The sequence below is a fragment of the Pipistrellus kuhlii genome, unplaced genomic scaffold, assembly GCF_014108245.1.
Source record: "Pipistrellus kuhlii isolate mPipKuh1 unplaced genomic scaffold, mPipKuh1.p scaffold_m20_p_20, whole genome shotgun sequence".
NCBI classification, from domain to species: Eukaryota; Metazoa; Chordata; class Mammalia; order Chiroptera; family Vespertilionidae; genus Pipistrellus; species Pipistrellus kuhlii.
The window spans coordinates 2,171,495-2,190,558 of record NW_023425516.1 but is presented as its reverse complement, the minus strand read 5'-3'; the positions used below and the strand labels follow the sequence as shown (position 1 = coordinate 2,190,558).

General features: G+C 46.6%; 1 protein-coding gene across 1 annotated transcript; it reads left to right on the top strand.

Moving 5' to 3' along the window:
* The first annotated feature begins 8,490 nt into the window (after positions 1-8,490).
* On the top strand, positions 8,491-19,048 carry RFC5 (replication factor C subunit 5). The gene is made up of 11 exons (XM_036448897.2): positions 8,491-8,791; positions 10,398-10,462; positions 10,727-10,863; positions 12,004-12,083; positions 12,756-12,829; positions 14,188-14,347; positions 15,001-15,082; positions 15,477-15,606; positions 16,180-16,257; positions 17,184-17,238; positions 18,435-19,048. The coding sequence occupies exons 1-11, from the start codon at positions 8,736-8,738 to the stop codon at positions 18,529-18,531; spliced, it is 1,014 nt and encodes a 337-aa protein (XP_036304790.1). The 5' UTR covers positions 8,491-8,735; the 3' UTR covers positions 18,532-19,048.
* Positions 19,049-19,064: the final 16 nt, after the last annotated feature.

Sequence of the window (19,064 nt, the reverse complement as noted above, 5' to 3'; positions counted from 1 at the left end):
GCCAATGATTGTGCCATGGTCACCAAAGAAAATGGCCCTTCCCTTATACACACTCTCCAAATTGCTCTTTGAGATTTTTTTTCCTTCTTCAAGTCCCTGCTCTTTATTTAAATATGACTTCACCAGGATAGACATGTCCAGGGGAAAGACCCAGTTTGATTTTCTTCTGCCAGCAGCTTCCAAAGATAGCCTCGGACCCCTCCCCCCCTCATAAAAACAAGTCTTGGAGGGGGGGCCAATGTTAAAATATGTACACAGATAATAATTTAATAAAATTAAAACAAGTCGTAAGCTGAAACCGTTTTGGCTCAGTGGATAGAGCATCGGCCTGCAGACTGAAAGGCCCAGGGTTCGATTCCGATCAAGGGCATGTACCTTGGTTGTGGGCACACCCCCAGTTGGGGGTGTGCAGGAGGCAGCTGATCGATGTTTCTCTCTCATTGATGTTTCTAACTCTCTATCTCTCTCCCTTCCTCTCTGTAAAAAATCAGTAAAAATATTTTTTTATAAAAAGTCTTAAAAAGAAATGAAGGCAGTAGGTGCTGTGTCCAAAGCCCAGTTTGTTCCAACACTGATAGGAATGAACTCCAGGAGTCCCTTTTCCCGAGTCGATTTCAAGAGCAGATGCCTTTCCCTGGTCATTTTGTTTGTAACCTCTGACCCAGCCATCCCCACGATCTGATGTTTTATTAAAGCATTTCCAGCCGGGACCGGTTTAGCTCAATGGATAGAGCGTCGGCTTGGGGACTGAAGGGACCCGGGTTCGATTCCAGTCAAGGGCATGTACCTTGGTTGCGGGCATATCCCCGGTGGGGGGTGTGCAAGAGGCAACTGATCGATGACTCTCTCTCATCGATGTTTCTAACTCTCTATCTCTATCCCTTCCTCTCTGTACAAAATCAATAAAATATATTTAAAAAAAAAAAAAAAAAAAAAAAAAAAAAGCATTTCCAGATCTGCTGCTGATGATAGAGGAAAGTGTGTGCCTGTCACAAATCCATACGGAGAGACCAGCTTGATTTGCCCTCAATCCTCCAGGTCCAAAATCCAAACAGAAGGTAAGGAGGAATGGCCATGGATTTTGCCTGATCTTCTGTCCCTGAGAGACTAAAAGTGATCCTACGGTAGTTCTGTTGGGCCAACAGATTTTGTTGTTGTTGTTTTTAACTTGTTGACTTTCAAATATAGGAATTTCACCAAAAAATCCACATTCCTGTTTCTTTTGACAACTCAGAAGATCTGGCAACACTTGGTGGCCGCCTCCAATGCTGAATCTGGCGCAGTGGACATGTGTGGTCCCCTGGCCTCCCCTCTTCCACGTTCAGGAGAGACTCCTGTTCAGAAGGCCTGATGAGAGGCAGATGTCTTTCCCATCATTCACGCCGTCTACCAGGTCCTCCCCACCTGATGACCCAGGTCTGGCCGATTTGGCCCGTCTCCCAGGTTTTTAAATGGGGTGCTAATTTTAGGAAGAACCCAGTGCAGGAGAGAACTGGGGATTCTTTATGACAGTAGAAATGGTGTGAGATACACCCAGGTTCTAGGGACTGTAGGGGCAGTAGGATCCCAAGGTCAACAGCAGCAGCGGTTTCCTTCCTGGCTTGGTGCTGTGGAGTGACTTTGACCATGGTTTTAGTTCTATGGCCTGTCGCTGTCCCGTTTCCCAAGTCCTGTTCGCCAGCCTGCCGGCTGTTTGTGAGCTGTTCAATATTTCCTTGCTACAATCCTTAAATCTTTCATCTAGAAACTCTGCTTCTTGAGGCAGGGCACAGTTTCCACCACGCCCTCTTCCTTTATACCCTAACTTCCAACTACATATAGACATGTGAGCTTGTAACCCTGGTCTCCATCCCCCTTTCTATTCAAACCGGTAGAATGTTGGCATTGGGAGATGCTAAAAGTCACCTACATGCGGATCACAAAGTAATGAGAAAAGTTGACCAGAACTGCCCCCTTACATCAAGTCCCCTTAATCTCATTGGGCAGAACTGGGTCACCTTTCACCCTGTAAGCCAATCAGGGGATCTAGAGTTGCTGTGGTCGGCTTATAGTTCAACTTTGGCTGAATATTAGAATCCCCTAGAAAGCATTTTAAAACACCAATGCTGGCCAGTTCAGACGGCTCCACAGGGGAGTTTTACCAAGCATCAAAGAAGAACTAACACCTCCACTCCTCAAACTGTTTTAGAAAATTCAAGAGGAAGGAACACTTCCAAGCTCTTTTTATGAGGCCAGCATTATCCTAATTCCAAAACCAGATAAAGACAGTATAAAGAAGGAGAATTACAGGCCAATATCCCTGATGAACATAGATACTAAAATCCTCAACAAAATATTAGTAAATTGCATCCAGCAATATATTAAAAAGATCATACACCATGACCAAGTGGGATTTATTCCAGGGATGCCAGGCTGGTACAATATTCACAAATCAATAAACATGATACATCACATAAACAAGTTGAAAGACAAAAATCACATGATCATATCAATAAGATATAGAAAAAGTATTCAACAAAATCCAACACCCATTTTTTATAAAAACTCTCAGCAAAGTGGGAATAGAGGAATCATACCTCAAGATAATAAAAGCCTTATATGACAAACCTACAGCCAACATCATACTCAATGGGCAAAAGCTAAAACCATTTCCCCTAAGAACAGGAACAAGACAGGGATGCCCACTTTTACCACTCTTGTTTGATAAAGTACTGGAAGTGCTAGCCATAGGGATCAGACAAGAAGAAGAAATAAAAGGCATCCAAATTGGAAAAGAAGAAGTAAAACTGTCATTATTCGCAGATGATATCATACTGTACATAGAAAACCCTAAAGACTCCATCAAAAAAACTACTAGACTTAATAAATGAATTTGGCAGTGCAGCAGGATACAAAATTAACACCTAGAAATCTATGGCTTTTTTTATACACTAATAATGAACTCACAGAAAGATAAACAAAACAAAACAAAAATCCCATTTACCATTGTACACACACACACACAAAAAAAAATACCTAGGAATAAACTTAACTAAGGAGGTAAAATACTTGTACTTGGAAAACTACAGGACATCGAATAAAGAGATATAGGAAGACATAAACAAATGGAAGAGTATACCATGTACATGGATTGGTAGAATCAACATCATTAAAATGTCCATACTACCCAAAGCAATCTAAAGATTCAATGTAATCCCCATTAAGATACCAAGGGAATACTTCACAGATCTAGAACAAACTCTCCAAAAATTCATATAGAATTTTAAAAAGACCCTGAATAGCTAGAGCAATCCTGGGAAAGAACAAAGTTGGAGGGATCAAGCTGTATTACAAAGCCACTGTTCTCAAAATTACCTCGTACTGGCACAAGAACAGACATATAGCCAGTGGCCGGCAAACTGCTACTCGCAAGCCACATGCGGCTCTTTGGCCCCTTGAGTGTGGCTCGTCCACAAAATACCATGTGTGAGTGTGCACGTACAGTGTGATTGAAACTTCGTGGCCCATGCACAGCAGTTCATTTTCGGCTCTCAAAAGAAATTTCAATCATTGTACTGTTGATATTTGGCTCTGTTGACTAAGGAGTTTGCCCACCACTGATATAGACCAATGAAACCAGAGAACCCAGAAATCAACTGAAGCCATTATGCTCAATTAATATTTGACAAAGGAAGCAAGAGCATACAATAGAGTCAAGACAGTCTCTTCAATAAGTGGTGTTGAGAAAATTGGACAGATAGATGCAAAAAAAAGTGAAACTAGACCACCAACTTCCACCATACACAAAAATAAAATCAAAATGGATAAAGGACTTAAACATAAGACAGGAAACCATAATAATCTTAGAAGAACTCATATCAGACATATGCCAAAGCAAATATCTTTACCGATATATCTCCTAGGGCAATGGAAATGAAGGGAAAAAAATAAACAAATGTAATTACATCAAAATAAAAACCTCTGCACAGCAAAAGAAACCATCAACAAAACAACAAGAAAGTTCACTACATGGGAGAACACATTTGCCAATGTTATCTCCCATAAGGGTTTAATACCCAACATTTGTAGGGAACTCATACAACTTAACAAAAAGAAGATAAATAATCCAATCAAAAAATGGGCCAAGAAACTAAATAGACACTTTTCAAAAGAGATAATACAGAAGGCCAAGAGACATATGAAAACATGCTCAAAGTCACTGAGAGATACAAATCAAAACAACAATGCGGTACCATCTCACACCTGTCAGAATGGCTATCATCAACAAATCAACAAACAACAAGTGCTGGTGAGGATGCGGAGAAAAAGGAACCCTCGTGCACTGCTGGTGGGAATGCAGACTGGTGCAGCCACTGTGGAGAACAGTATGGAGTTTCCTCAAAAAACTGAAAATGGAACTCCCATTTGACCCAGTAATCCCACTTACACAAATATATCCCAAGAAATCAGAAACACCAATCAGAAAGGGTATATGCACCCCTAAGTTCATACGAGCACAATTTATAATAACAAAGATTTGGAAACAGCCTAAGTGCCCATCAGCAGATGAGTGGATTAAAAACAGTGGTACTTCTACACAATGGAATACTACGCTGCTATAAAAAAGAAGGCATTCTTACCATTTATAACAGCATGGATGGACCTGGAGAGCATTATGCTAAGTGAACTAAACCAGTCGGAGAAAGATAGATATCACATGATCTCATTCATTTGTGGAATACAATGAACAGAAACTGATGAACAAAAATAGAGCCAGAGGAAAAAAATATTTTAGAATATAATAGAAGTAATCCTGTTATTTGCAAATTTTTTATATTTTCTACAACTTTTGTGATATTATCAATATACTGTTAGTACAGTTTTGGTAATATTATTATACTTAAAATTTTTTCTTGAAATATTGATGTTTATTACATGTAATATTATTATATTAAAACCTTTTTTTAAATGAAAATAAAATACCCATGCTCAGTCCTACACACACACACACACACACACACACACGTGTATAATTCATCTGGCTGGATTTCTGGCATTGGAAATTTTTTAAAATATTTTATTGATTTTTTACAGAGAGGAAGAGAGAGGGACAGAGAGTTAGAAACATCGATGAGAAAGAATCATCGATCAGCTGCTTCCTGCACACCCCCTACTGGGGATGTACCCGCAACCAAGGTACATGCCCTTGACCGGAATCGAACCTGGGACCTTTCAGTCCGCAGGCTGACGCTCTATCTAGGGGTGTTGAACTCAATCAGAGAAGGGGCCAAAATCTAAAATCCAGCCTAAATCGAGGGCCAAATGGTTTACTGAACAGTCATAAACTGTCATTGTGATGGAAACGCAGTGGAGTGCAGTGATGACAGCGCGGTGCGGGCCACATTGCAAGGCCTGGCGGGACGGATTTGGCCCGCGGGCCTTGTGTTTGACACATGTGCTCTATACACTGAGCCAAACCAGCTTTGGCATCTGGCATTGGAATTTTTAAAATCCTCAGCTACTTTTAATGTGGCCCCTCTCTCTTGTCCAGCCCTCCACTCCTCCCATTTTATAGGTGCCAATACTGAGGTCCAAAGAGATACTAAACAACTTGCCCAAAGGCCTATACCTTCAAATAATTGCAAAAGCAGAAACAAACAAAACCACACACCCACGTGAATGACATTCAGTGGGACGCCTTCTTTTTCTCAGAACAGGCGTCTGAGTATCCATTCTTTTCTTAGAAAGTGGAGTGGTGGGGAGCTCAAGGGCGGAGACACAGCAGAGTGCGTGGCAGTGATTCCCAAATGTGATCACATCAGAACCCCCTGGGGGGCCTGTTACAACACAGCCGGCTGGGCCCCCTCGGAGGGTCAGGTTGCATGCGTGTGGGGTGGGGAGAAGAATAACATTCTAACAGGGCCCCAGGGGACAGCTGTGGTGCTGCTGGTCCAGGACCACACCAGCGTCGTGGTGAAGGCTCAGGCTAAAGAACCATGCTGCCTGGTGAGATCCGGTTCTGCCCTGACATCTCGTCGGAACGTGGGCAAGTCACTTAGCATTTGTGAAACGGGGCTGATATTCGTTTGGGCTTATCGTAACCATCAAATGAATATAATACACATACAGCATTTAGAACTGTGTCTGGCCGAAACCAGTTTGGCTCAGTGGATAGAGCTTCGGTCTGTGGACTAAAAGGTCCCAGGTTTGATTCTGGTCAAGGGCATGCACCTTGGTTGCAGGCACATCCCGGTGGGGGTTGTGCAGGAGGCAGCTGGTCGATGTTTCTCTCTCATCGATGTTTCTAGCTCTCAATCCCTCCCCTTTCCTCTCTGTGAAAAATCAATAAAATATATTTAAAAAAAAAAACAACTGTGTCTGGCCTATAGTAACTGCTTAATAAATATGAGCTATCACCACTCATTCGTTCATTCACTGAACAATTATTAATTAAGTGCTTCCTTTGAGCCTGGCTCTGTTCCTGGCACCGGAAGTACAGTGGTGAGTAAGCTCAGAGCCCAGCTTCCCAAGGAGCTTGCAATGCACGGTGGAGGCACACGATACCTTGCAAACACATCACATGTCACCCAGAAGAATGCTGCACAGCCAGCGTGCTGAACAGCAGGCGCACACAGAAATTCGTGAGAACTTGATCCAGTCTCGTTCGCATCTTCCAGTTCAAGGAAGTGGCGGCATCAAGTTTCTAATCACACAGGCCCCTTCGCAAGAGGGCTCCTGCCGTGGTGCCCGAATGAGCCCAGGCTATGGCACTTGGTCAAGGTTCTCCACAGCGATAGAACCAATAGAAAAATTATATATCTATATCTAATCTATATCTATATCTATCTAATCTATATCTATATCTATATCTATATCTATGCATATATATCCATGTGTCACTTATATTTATGCAGATTTAAAAATATATTTCTATATTCTACAATAAATATACATTATTTCTATATAGCATTATGTATTAATAACCTAGTTACATAAGAGATATTTTAAATATTTATATAGATGGTTATGTATATATTATAGAAATTGGCTCAGTGACTATGGAGGCCAGGAAGTCCCACACTGTGCTCTCTGGAAGCTGAAGACCTGGGGGAGCGGGAGGTATAACAGTCTGATTCCTAAGAGCATAGGTGTCCCAGGACAGAAGAAGATGGATGTCCCAGTTCAAAACAGAGGGCACATTCACCCGCCTCTGCCTTTCTGTGCGAGGCAGCCCCTCAACAGCTTAGAATGGTGCCCAGTCACGTGGGTTCGGAAGGTCTTCTTTACTCCGTCTGCCAGCGCCAATGCCAGTGTCTCCCAGAAACACCCTCGGAGACACATTTCATAAATAACACAAAAATTCACCCTCCCAGCACAGCCACACCAGCCAATACCTTCGGGTTTGTTTGAGAGGGGACATTCAAGACGATAGCAGGCAGACTGGAGAGAGGGCTAGGAGCAGAGAGAAGGTGTCCGCACCCTGGATGCTCCCTAGATGTCACTTCATGTAATCCTCAGAATCGCTGTGGGGCTGGCATTGTGGGAGGAGAGGAAGCCGAGTGGGGGACGTAGAAGGCTAATGACCTGAGCAATTCTATGAGAGCTGGCCCGGCAGCAAGCAGAGTGGGGGCCACTGTCACACCACCAGCCACGTCTGCCCCCTTCTTCTGAAGTCCCAGGCAGGGCGAGGGTGAAGCCAGAACTGCAGCCCTGTATTTTGCCCACCGTCCCTCTATCTGTTCCCCAAGCAAGTGACAGCGATGTAGCAAGATGCACGGAGCTGCGACAGCTGCTTCTGAGCCAGAACACTGTGACCCCAGGCCAGCCTCATACCCCAGATGGTCTTCCTCAACATGTAAAAAAAAAAAATAAAAGAAAAAAGAAAAACCTTTATTAAAGATGTAAAAGACACTGATTGCTGGGGAATACAGACCAGTAAGTCAGAAGAAAATAAAAGTGGGCCATAATCCTCTCACTTCAGGGGGGGTGGGGGGAAACAACTAAAATTTTGATAGCAATTCCCCTCTTACCTTCAGATCACAGGGAGCCTGTCCTCTGTGCCATTAGCTGCCCTTGGCAGTTGCACATGTTAACTACCTGGGAGTCCTTTGTTTGTGTGGTTTTCACTGGGACCTGTGTCTGGGGGGAGGGTGTCCATTTTGCTGGGTGAGGGGCATGGGTTTGGGGGCACGTTGAGGGTGTTTGTGTGGAGTTGCTTTTCTGTTCGCAGCGCTCACCTCACCGCTTTGGGGCCAATTGTTTTTCCAGGCTCTTTGCAGATGGCATCTGCAGTCTAGAGCTGGCGCATCGTCTGGGGATGTTTTTCCTCCGGGTTTTACAGCGCCGGCGGCCCTCTGGCCCTTTGAACGGCCAGCGTTCGGACGTCGGCGATGCCTGGCCTCGGCTTTGGCCGGGAGCCTGCGATGTGCAATGGCGCCTGGCAGTGGCAGGGGTGGCCTTGCCTCTCCCCGCCGCCCCTCTCCCCGGGCTCAGGGAGGTTCCCGGCGAGGCAGAGAGGGCAGCGCGCGGGAGGCTGAGGGCCCGCGCTTCGCGGTCACTAGGCAACAGGCGCCTTAGCAACAGAGAGGGGGCGGGACCTAGAGAGGAAGTCGGAAGCAACGACTAAGTCTCGCGAGAGCTGCTTTTGAGCGCGAACTCCAAGTGCGAGGGTCCCTGGAGTAGGTCTGGGCTGAGCTCGGTGCTGACCCCCGGGGACGCCGCGGCTCCAGCGGGTTGGACGCCTTCATCGCCCCGCCATGGAGACCTCAGCGCAGCCGCAGCCTGCGGCGTCCAAGATCCGGAACCTGCCCTGGTAGGAGAGGCCTGGCTGCCGGGGGAAAGGAGAGGCGGTGGGCGGGTAGGCATGGGGCCGGGGCCCCACGGGACTTCATCCCTGCGTCCCGGACCTTCGTCTCGACCTCCCCCAGCTCCCCAGTCTCCCTCTGTTCTTAGGGCTTTTCCAGGGCTTTCGCACCTGGATGACAGCACGGGGATTTGATCCCGCGTCTTGACATGGCATCGGCCACAGTGCCAAAATGTTCGACGCGATGACTGGTCAAATTCTACACTAAAATAATCATCACACCCTCTAGGTAACTCTTATTTAGGTGGCCTTCTGTCAGGTCAGCAGGAACCCGATTAGACGGTTGATCTTTACAAAGATCCTAGGAGGTAGGTATTCCTTATTCCAGTGTTACAGTTGGAGTAATACAGCCAAAAGGTTAAATGGTTTGCATTAGATCCAGAACTAGAAAATGGGTTTGGATTTGAACCCAAGTGTTCTGAATTCAGACTTGTATTCACAACTATGGCCTGATGATGTGTTAAAGACCACAGGGATTTGGCTCAATTGCAGCAAATTCCATGTTGTTCTTGTCTAATAATAACTTCAATTCGTTTTTATCGTTGTAAAAACATGTCACTTACCGTTTATGGCTGAATTCAGTGCCATTCAGTACATTTAGAATGTTGTGCAACCATCCCCTATCTAGTTCCAAAAATTTTCATCACCCAAGATGGAAACCACATACCCATTGGCAGTCAGTCACTCCTCACTTCTCCCTCTCTTAGCCCCTGACAAACTCTAATCTGCTTTCTCTCTCGATGAATTTGCCTTTTCTGGATATTTCATATAAATATGGTCAATATGTGGGCCTTTGTCTTAATTTACCATGTTTTCAAGGTTCATCCATGATGTAGTGTGTAACACCATTTCTTTTTATGGGTGAATATTATTCCATTGTTTGGATATACCATCATTATCTGTTTCTGCATATTGGGTGTGAGTTCATATTTGAGTTCGCCTTGAAATCATAGGTGCCCATCCAAGCTGAGGTTATAGGAAGACAGCTGGAAAGGTGAAAATTAGAGTTTATCAACCTCAGCATTATTGACATTTTGGGCCAGATTCTTGATTGGGGGGAAGAGGATGAGGATTGTCCTATGCATTAGAGCACATGTGTCAAACACAAGGCCCGCGGGCCAAATCCGTCCCGCCAGGCCTTGCAATGTGGCCCGCACCGCGCTGTCATCACTGCACTCCGCTGCGTTTCCATCACAATGACAGTTTATGACTGTTCAGTAAACCATTCGGCCCGCGATTTAGGCTGGATTTTAGATTTTGGCCCCTTCTCTGATTGAGTTCGACACCCCTACATTAGAGGATCTTTAGCAGCATTCCTGGGGCCCACCCACTAGATGCCAGTAGCAACCTCCACCCAGCTGTGACAATGAAAATGTCTTCAGGTATGGCCAGACGCGCCCTGGTTGAGAACCACCGGTCTGTATTCAAACATAGAGGATTTTGTTTCTCTTCCTTTTTTAGTTAGGATACGAAAGGATTCGAAAGGATTCTTTTGCACATAACAACCTGTTCTTGCATTTATGTGTGAAGTAATCCATGCTAAATTGTATTTCAGGGTTGAAAAATACCGGCCACAGACACTGGGCGATCTCATTTCTCATCAGGACATTTTGAGTACCAGTAAGCATCCACGTCATCCTAGTTTCTTGGTGGTGTTGTCTCTGCCGAGCAAACACTTGGAAGAGGCTCGCTGAGCTTTGTGGGAGGAAGAGACTCGCTGAGCTTTATGGGAGGTCGCTTTAAGCATGGGGTCCTTCGGGTCTTTTATTCCCGCCTCTGCCTCTGCTTTAAACATGAGGTGGCAGCACCTTCCACCCACCTCGAGGGCCCACAGTGAGTGCGGCTCTCAGAAACTGATGGAGTCTCTTTCTCCCCAACCCTCAGTTCAGAAGTTTATCAGTGAAGACAGACTGCCACACCTGCTTCTCTACGGTCCTCCGGGGACCGGAAAGACGTCCACCATCCTGGCCTGTGCCAAACAGCTGTACAGAGATAAAGAGTTTGGCTCCATGGTCTTGGAGGTAAACGGGGTTGTTCTTAGTTGAAAAAAGGACTCCAGTCTCTCTCGGTTCTGCTGCTTCTGTTTTAGTTCACAAGGAAGTTGTCCTGCTGGTTGGGAAAGCAGCAGGCATAGGATAGGTCAACTCACTTTTTTCTATAATTGACATTTTGGTCTGGATTGGCATTAGTGAGAAGGCAGTTGTGGGGCTCGGTTCCTTCCTTGTTATTGCCAGCTTGTACCACACACTCCGTGGTCACTCAGTTGCTGGCTGCCTCCGTGTGCCCCTCCATGTGCCCCTCCACATTGCTGCAATGGGTTCTTGTCCGGACAGCTGAACTGTACGGGCTACAAGCTCCCTTACCCTCTGGCTCCTGATTAGGCCTGGCCAATAGGGGTCCTGGCAGAAGTGGGGGAGGGGAGGAGAACATGCCTGGGAGCCACCATGGGCCGACAGCATCCCCCTCTACGGGGCACATCGCACTGCCTTCTTAGGTGGCATCACCATGACCTCACCAACCCCCTAAGACTTGGGGGGGAATGGGCCCCAGCAGTCCCTGGCCTGCTGCGTAGCCCTGAGGTTTCCCCACACCCACCAATAATACCTCTTACAACATGTCTTCATGTGATTCTCTTCAAAGCACTGAACTTGAGGAAGCCACCTCTTCACTGCTGGACTTGACTAATACACTTAGATTACAACATTCTAAGCATTGTTGATTGCCAGAAAAACATTTAGTTTTTTTTGTTCGAGATCTTAGGACCTCGCGGCCACACCTGTTCTCACCTCAGTGTGTTAAGACACTTGGTAACTTCTGGGTTGCTCCAGGTTGTGGTAGCTAACGTTAGCACCATCCTGCTCGGGTCAGAGGTCACTGAGACCAGGCCACTTAGCTATTCCTCCAGAGTTTGCCACGGATTGTCCTCAGAGGGGAGAGGAAAGTCAGTCTTTTGCCTTTCAGACTGAAAGATTAATCTAGTGAGCTTAGGAGTTTTAATACAAACGGGACCTTGTTTTTTGAATAGTGATTATCTCTTAGCTGTCATTATACTTGGAGACCTAGCTTGCTGAGCTAGATTGATGAAAAGGTACCTTAATTCATAAGTCATCCACCAAATAAATGTTTTTTTATTTATTCTGGCTTCTCTCTTCCACACTTAGCTGAATGCTTCAGACGACAGAGGAATAGACATCGTTCGGGGACCAATCCTGAGCTTTGCTAGCACAAGGACAATATTTAAGTAAGAAATATTTGCATAATTTCTCTCCCCCGAGATTTTGATCAGTGAGATTATACAGCTGATTTTTTTTTTTTTTTTTTTTTAGCTTCCTCTTGCCAGTTTATAGAAGTAGGGGGAAATGACTGTCAAAAATAGCCATGAAAAGGAGATAAAGTACAGGGGTGGTGGTAAAAAAAAAAAAAAAAAAAAAAAAGAAAAGAAAAAAAGTTAAAATGCAAATATTGAAATAAAATGTTATCTAAGTCTGTATTAGCAAGTTCTTGGGGGAAGCATTAAGTTCATTTTATTAGTTAACTGAGGACCTATTCTATTCCACTTTTAGCCTGCATGAGCTAGTTTGAATTTAGACAAAAATGATCTGAGATCAGGATGATGGCTAAAATGAAAAAGATAAAAAGACAGGCATGAGTGAAGGAGGCAGGGGAAGCACTAGAGTGATGGGATACTGTGCGAAAGAAAGGTGAAGGTGCCGGAAGTGGTAACACACACAGACGATGGGCCTCAGTTCCTTTAAGAGCTGAGGGAGCGATGGGGCGTTTCCTCTGGGACCTCGGTGTCGGCTGCGGGAGGGAGCGTTCTGGGAGAAATGGCCGGAAACTCGGCCTGATGGCACACAGTGACTGAAGCGGAAGGGAGAGTGCAGTCTCTACCTGGTGCCATTTGTCTTCCCAGGAAAGGCTTCAAGCTGGTGATCCTGGATGAGGCGGATGCTATGACTCAGGACGCCCAGAACGCCCTGCGGAGAGGTGAGAGGGGCCAAGTCCGGCGTGTTGGCTGCTGAGCACATCCGGAGAATTGGGAGCCTCGGGCATAAGATATGGCGTGGGTCTTTGCCATTTTCCTTCCTTTCTGGCCCAGAGAAATCTCTGCATACCTTTCTCCATGTGTCCCACCTGACGATCTAGCCCACATGTGTCAAACACAAGGCCCGCGGGCCAAATCCGTCCCGCCAGGCCTTGCAATGTGGCCCGCACCACGCTGTCATCACTGCACTCCGCTGCGTTTCCATCACAATGACAGTTTATGACTGTTCAGTAAACCATTCGGCCCGCGATTTAGGCTGGATTTTAGATTTTGGCCCCTTCTCTGATTGAGTTCGACACCCCTAATCTAGCCAAATCTCTCCATGTCGGAGGTTTCCCCTTTCCACAGCTTTAAGACACAGGCCCTGTTGGGATTCGTGGGGTCTCATGCTCCTTTTCAGCTGGCTTCAATTTAAGGATTGGGGATTTTGTATCATTTGATGGAAAGTCTTTCATCCCTAAATTGCTGGATGGGCATTCTGTTGTTGGTACCCTTAGATACAAAATAGCCAGGAAAATTCCAGAAATTTCATCACTCAGAAAGCTGACATTACTTTGCTCCTTGCCAATAAATGAATTGGCAGAGAAGGGAGAGTGTCCTGTGGGTTGTCTGTCTGAAGGGGCCTAGGGCAGCTCGTTTCTGTGAAAGGACACTGGTCCTCTCACTGAGATCCAGAGGTGCTCAGCTCAGAGGAAAGGCTGACCGTTAGGCGTTCGGCGGGGAGGAGAGGCTGGGGAGGGAGAGAAAGGCAGGTGATCTGGTCCCGGAGCATTGGCATCTAGTTCTCTCTGGCATCTAGTTCTGCAGAGTGACTGTCCGTCTGGGCAGATCCCTGTGCAGCAGCATTGGGTACCTCCCCAGAGAAGCTGGTGCCATAAGCATCTCAGAATTCGGGTTCTTCTCTCGTCAGTGCTCTCAGGCTTTGAGACCCGGTCCACCGGAAAGTGCAAAAAGCCACCACCTCCCCGCCTAGTAGAAGGTGGAGCATCGGCCTGCCAAATGGAGTTGTATTCCAAGGGCAGGAACACCGGCTTTCCTGTCTTAATGGGATGGGATGGTGAGAGCACAGGAATCATGGTGCATCTTAAAAAAAAAAAAGAAGCGTTTTGTAAAGCCTGTGGGGTGACGTGTCGGTCAGATTTTGGAAAGAGAGTGGGTGATTTTCAGTCCTGACCATCCGTGACACCCTCTTGTTCCTGCAGCATCCTCCTTTGTTTGCATTCTTGAATTCTTGTCCCATTCCTGTTTGCTGCACCATTCCTGAGACATTCCGTATTTCTGGGTTCTCTTCCTTTGCCAGTGATCGAGAAGTTTACTGAAAACACCAGATTTTGCCTCATCTGTAACTATCTGTCCAAGATCATCCCCGCTCTGCAGTCGCGGTGTACAAGGTTCCGATTCGGTCCCCTGACCCCTGAGCTCATGGTCCCACGCCTGGAGCACGTCATAGAAGAGGAGAAGTAAGTATATGGTGGATCAGGAAAGGAGGGGGTCTCGGGAACGGAGTGTGGGGTAAGGTGGTGTTTGTAACGGCTTCGCCGAGTCTGGGTCTGTTGGCAGCATGTCCGGGACATTGTTCATGAAAGTCATTTGGTTCTTCTCCCGACTCCATCCTCCTCCCTGGAAGCGGTCCCAGTTTCCTCCTCCTCCTTTGTCATTGGAAACCGCACGCTGCCAAGTCGCTTCTGCCAAGATGCCTTCGCCTTGTCTGACTGGAAGGGAAGGTCCTGGGATAATTCATTCTGTGTAATCAGATGCCGAGCGAGAAACCAAGCTGAGTGCTGCTTATGTGAAAGGTGCTTTGACTCTGCGATCACACCTCTCCGTGCTCTTCCCTCCCCCGGAAGCACGGTCACAGCCAGCTATTTACACAGCGGAGCCTGGCCCTCCGTTAGGGTCACTCTGGACTGGGAGTGGGCCGTGACTACTGACGTGAAGCCGTCGCCCCGAAATACCAGAGTGAATTCTAGATCCTACAGATCAGGAGGGTAGCGAACTCCGTCCTCCCCTTTTCTTCTTTCGTTGTTTCCAAATCTCAATCGTTCCAGGCTATCTCGTTCCTTGGGGAAGGCCTGGGCTCTCGGGGGCCTCAGCTCTGCCTGTTTCCTTTCAGAGTGGATGTAAGTGAAGATGGAATGAAAGCGCTTATAACTCTCTCCAGCGGAGATATGCGGCGGGCTCTGAACATTTTGCAGGTACGGTGCTCCTCGTAGCAAATCTCAAGTTGTGGCTTCGGAATCTTTTTTCAAGAAATACATAAGCAATAGTACAAGCCAATCTGTAAATTCAGAAATCTAGAGCTGGGAAGACCTTGACCTCCTAATGTGTTTTGATTAATTGGAAGAGTAATTTGTTGCAAACGAGGGAAAGATGGGTTAGGATTCTGCAGCTGCAGCACCCTCCCTGGGCCGCCTTTACTGGGGTGAGCAGGATTCCAGCTCCTGTGCCGTGTGGTACTGCTGCCCACCTGCATGCTGCCTCAGCTGTTTCCTCCCCACCTCCCTGCAACATGGCGGCGGCTGTGGCAGCCACCCCGATCCTCGCCCTGATCCTCTCACTTCCTCTCCCCTCCCCTCCCTGTCTGCGCAGAGCACCAGCATGGCCTTTGGGAAGGTGACCGAGGAGACTGTCTACACCTGCACAGGGCACCCGCTCAAGTCAGACATCGCCAACATCCTGGACTGGATGTTGAATCAGGACTTCACCACGGCCTACAGAAGTATCCTTTCTCACGTCCTGCCAACAGCTTTCAGTTCCCAAGGCCTGAACTTTGACCCCAGGAGCTACAGCCAGCACCTCCCCCCTCTGGCAAGACAGTTAGCCATGTGGGAGACTGCTCAGCTTGTAAGATGTAGGAGTGAGACGGCGTGGGTGGAGTGGATACGTGTCTAATGCCCCGAGTTCTTCCTGAAGGACTCTGACCTGGGTACCCGGGAGCCACCTGACCCCCAGATGGAGATGCAGCTGGACCATGGTGGGAACTGCAGTCCTTTTCAAGGGGTCGGTTCATCTTGTCTTGCTGTGAAAGGAAAAGCTGGGTGCAGTGACATGAAGCCACCGGGGGAGAGCATTTGGTTCTGTTCTCTCCTAGACAGCTGCCACCACTGCGTCTTTGAGAAAGCCTTATTGAAGAGGGAAATGAGAAAAGAATTGGGGTTCATGTGCAGTTTCACATCGAAACTACTGAGATTAACTCTACTTTCTAAAGTCGCTCACGAGGGTGTGGATTCAAAATTATCCGCAGCACATTTGTTCTGGAACTTTCCCCTTTGCCTTAACTGCTCCTCTCTAGATATCATGGAGCTGAAGACTCTGAAGGGGCTGGCGTTACATGACATCCTGACGGAGATACACTTGTTTGTGCACAGAGGTAACTCACATTCTCCAGTTGGAAGCCGTCAGAAGGAGCGTGCTCTGTGGTTAAGGGTGATTAGAGAAGGAAGCAGAAACAGGAATGAATTATAAACTGAACCCCTCATCTTTAGTTTTGTCTTGTTGCTTAGAATTTCATTCTGAAAACACTCTGAACCGCTAGAGCTGCTGGGGAGAGTGGACACTCCTGACGGCTAAAACTTAATTTCCTCCCGGGGTTTGTGTTGTGCAGCAGCAAAGAGTATGTTTTAATTCACATTTCAAAAGAAACATTTTTCCCAAAAGGAGAGGGAGAAGGAAGATCTATTTTCACATAAACCAAAACAGTCTTAATTAAACAATCTTAAGTTCCACACGAGGTTGTAGCTTCTATACAGACTTGGTTCTCCGCACGGAATCGCCCCAAGCCAAGCAGTTGGCCTCTGGGGAGAACCAGGTGATGGGCTGGGCAGCCTTTTGGATGAGCTTTTTCCTCTACAACAGCCAGCTGCACTGCCGGCTGCATCCATGAGTGTTGCTTCTCCGGTGCCTTTACAGGCCTTTCTGGCTGGCTGGCATGTTAGCTTCTGCCCAAGAACGTGGTTGGCTCAAGCCCAGCTTTGCACTTTGAAAACTGAGCATAAATTGACTTTAAAAAAATCAATAGTTTGTTTTTAAAATTGGGAGAGGAAGTGAGACCAGCTTTTACCTTAACTTATAGATCCACCCATTTGCTAAAAGAGCCATGTTAGTTACTCCTCCCTGTCCTGATCACTCTGGAATCCGGCGGGGTGGGGCAGGTAGGGGCTAAGGGTGAAGAAATGGAGGGGATGAAAACTTGTGAGGTGAGGCAGAAAGGAAGGTGTTATCCACCTGATCTTTAAACAAGCACTTGTCTTCTACGGAATGACAGGCTCATTCATTAGATTGTGTTTTTTCCCCCAGTTGACTTTCCATCTTCAGTTCGAATACACTTATTGACCAAAATGGCAGACATTGAGTGAGTATTTACTTCCCAATTTTAATTCTCTTCCTACTTTTTCCCCTGTTGTGATTTGTTTCTATTAGCTTGGTTCCAAATGTTTTGTCTAAATCATTCCTGTACAAGTATGACCCAGTTTTTGGTGGGATTATTGAATGAAAGATGGGGAAGAATGTGAGATGCTCATTCTCAGAACATGAGTACACACAAGGACAGGTATGACTCAGTCACATACTTGAGATAAAGACCTCAGAGGCTGGTCTGCATTGGCTCTGCTAATGCTTTTGTTATTTGGGAGCCTGCTCCATGCAGACCTCCAGCTGTGAAGCCTTCTGCGTACACAGCATCCTGGCAGGGAGTAAGCAAATTCCATTTTCCACTTTGCCTTGTCCAGTGAGCAGTTATTAGCCCCCAGTGAAGCTGGCCGCTGTCATTTAAATAGACAAAAGCGTTGGTTTCACCATCAGACTGTTAGCGTAGGCCAACTCTCATCTGCCCTCATTGGCTTGTGAATGCACAAATTAGGTGACTTATCAGTACTTGTGAATATGATCTTGCTTTCAATGGCTTAATCACTTAAAAGGTGACAGGATGAGACCTCGCCGGTTTGGCTCAGTGGATAGAGTATTGGCCTGCAGACTAAAGGGTCCCAGGTTCAATTCCAGCCAAGGGCACATGTCTGGGTTGTGGGCTCAATCACCCCCAGTAGGGGACGTGCAGGAGGCAGCCAATCAACGATTCTCTCTCATCATTGATGTTTCTATCTCTCCTTTCCTCTCTGAAATCAGTATGTATATATTTAAAAAGATAAAAGGTGGCAAGGTGAAATAGCAGTGTCCTGCTTGCTGACCACACCCCAGAACCAAAGGCGTGTCAGCCACACTACCCAGTGAATTAAGAGGAAGGAAATCTTCATTATAACTCCTCAGTGCATTTTGTAGGTGAAGAAATAACCCTTAACCACATGAACTCTGCATATCTTTAGAGAGCTAGAACAAAGTGAGGTTCAGAACACTGCTTACCATTTTTTAGATTTAATTTTTCCTTCCAATTGGTGAGGGAAAATGATGGTGTTGAGGTCACATCCAGGGCTGCCGTCCAGGATGAATCCTCATTGCCTCCTCTCCACCTTCAGATGCTCTGTCTTCGATCTTTTTTCTTGTCAGAGGGCTGCTCTGTGGTATTCTCTGCGCTCACCTTTTGGTTTCCTTTAGGTACAGACTGTCTGTGGGCACCAACGAGAAGATCCAGCTGAGCTCCCTCATTGCGGCTTTTCAGGTCACCAGAGACCTGATTGTCTCCGAGGCCTAGGCGCTGAGGACCGTGTGCTGGTCTCAGGCCCAGCAGCAACTAGAGAACAGGGGCCTTGGTTACAGGAGGAACTGCTGCCTGCGTCAGGGGATGAAGGCAGTCACCCAAGACAACTGTAAGGCTTTCCCCTCTAGCTGCTTGCGTGACAGGAAGCTAGCCTACTCCCGGTCACTTTGGACTATAAGGCTTTCAGATCCAACATGGCCCATGTGTCTTTCAACTCAAGATAAAAACAGAACATCTCCAAAATCACGTACAGTCTGTGACACTGTCTCTACTTCATGAGCAGATGTGAACAGATTTCTGTTACACTCATAAAATGGACTCGATTCTTTTCCTTTCAAAACTGGTCTTTTTATTTCTCCTCTTGAAGCAGAGGACTTACTAGCAGGTTCCTAATTGTGGGTGGACAGGAGAGAAAACTTTTCATTTTTATGCCATCAGGGGCCAGAAGTTGTATAATACTCGCGTACTTACTGCAGGGGGCGGGGGAAGAGGAGGGACCACAAGATTGAGCCTGACTACCCCTGCCA

Bases quoted from the DNA above. Each gene is read 5' to 3' on its own strand.
- RFC5 (XM_036448897.2), top strand. From the start codon at position 8,736: ATGGAGACCTCAGCGCAGCCGCAGCCTGCGGCGTCCAAGATCCGGAAC. The intron at 10,463-10,726 runs GTAAGCATCCAC...CCCAACCCTCAG, and splicing joins TCAGGACATTTTGAGTACCA to TTCAGAAGTTTATCAGTGAA. The intron at 17,239-18,434 runs GTGAGTATTTAC...GGTTTCCTTTAG, and splicing joins ACCAAAATGGCAGACATTGA to GTACAGACTGTCTGTGGGCA.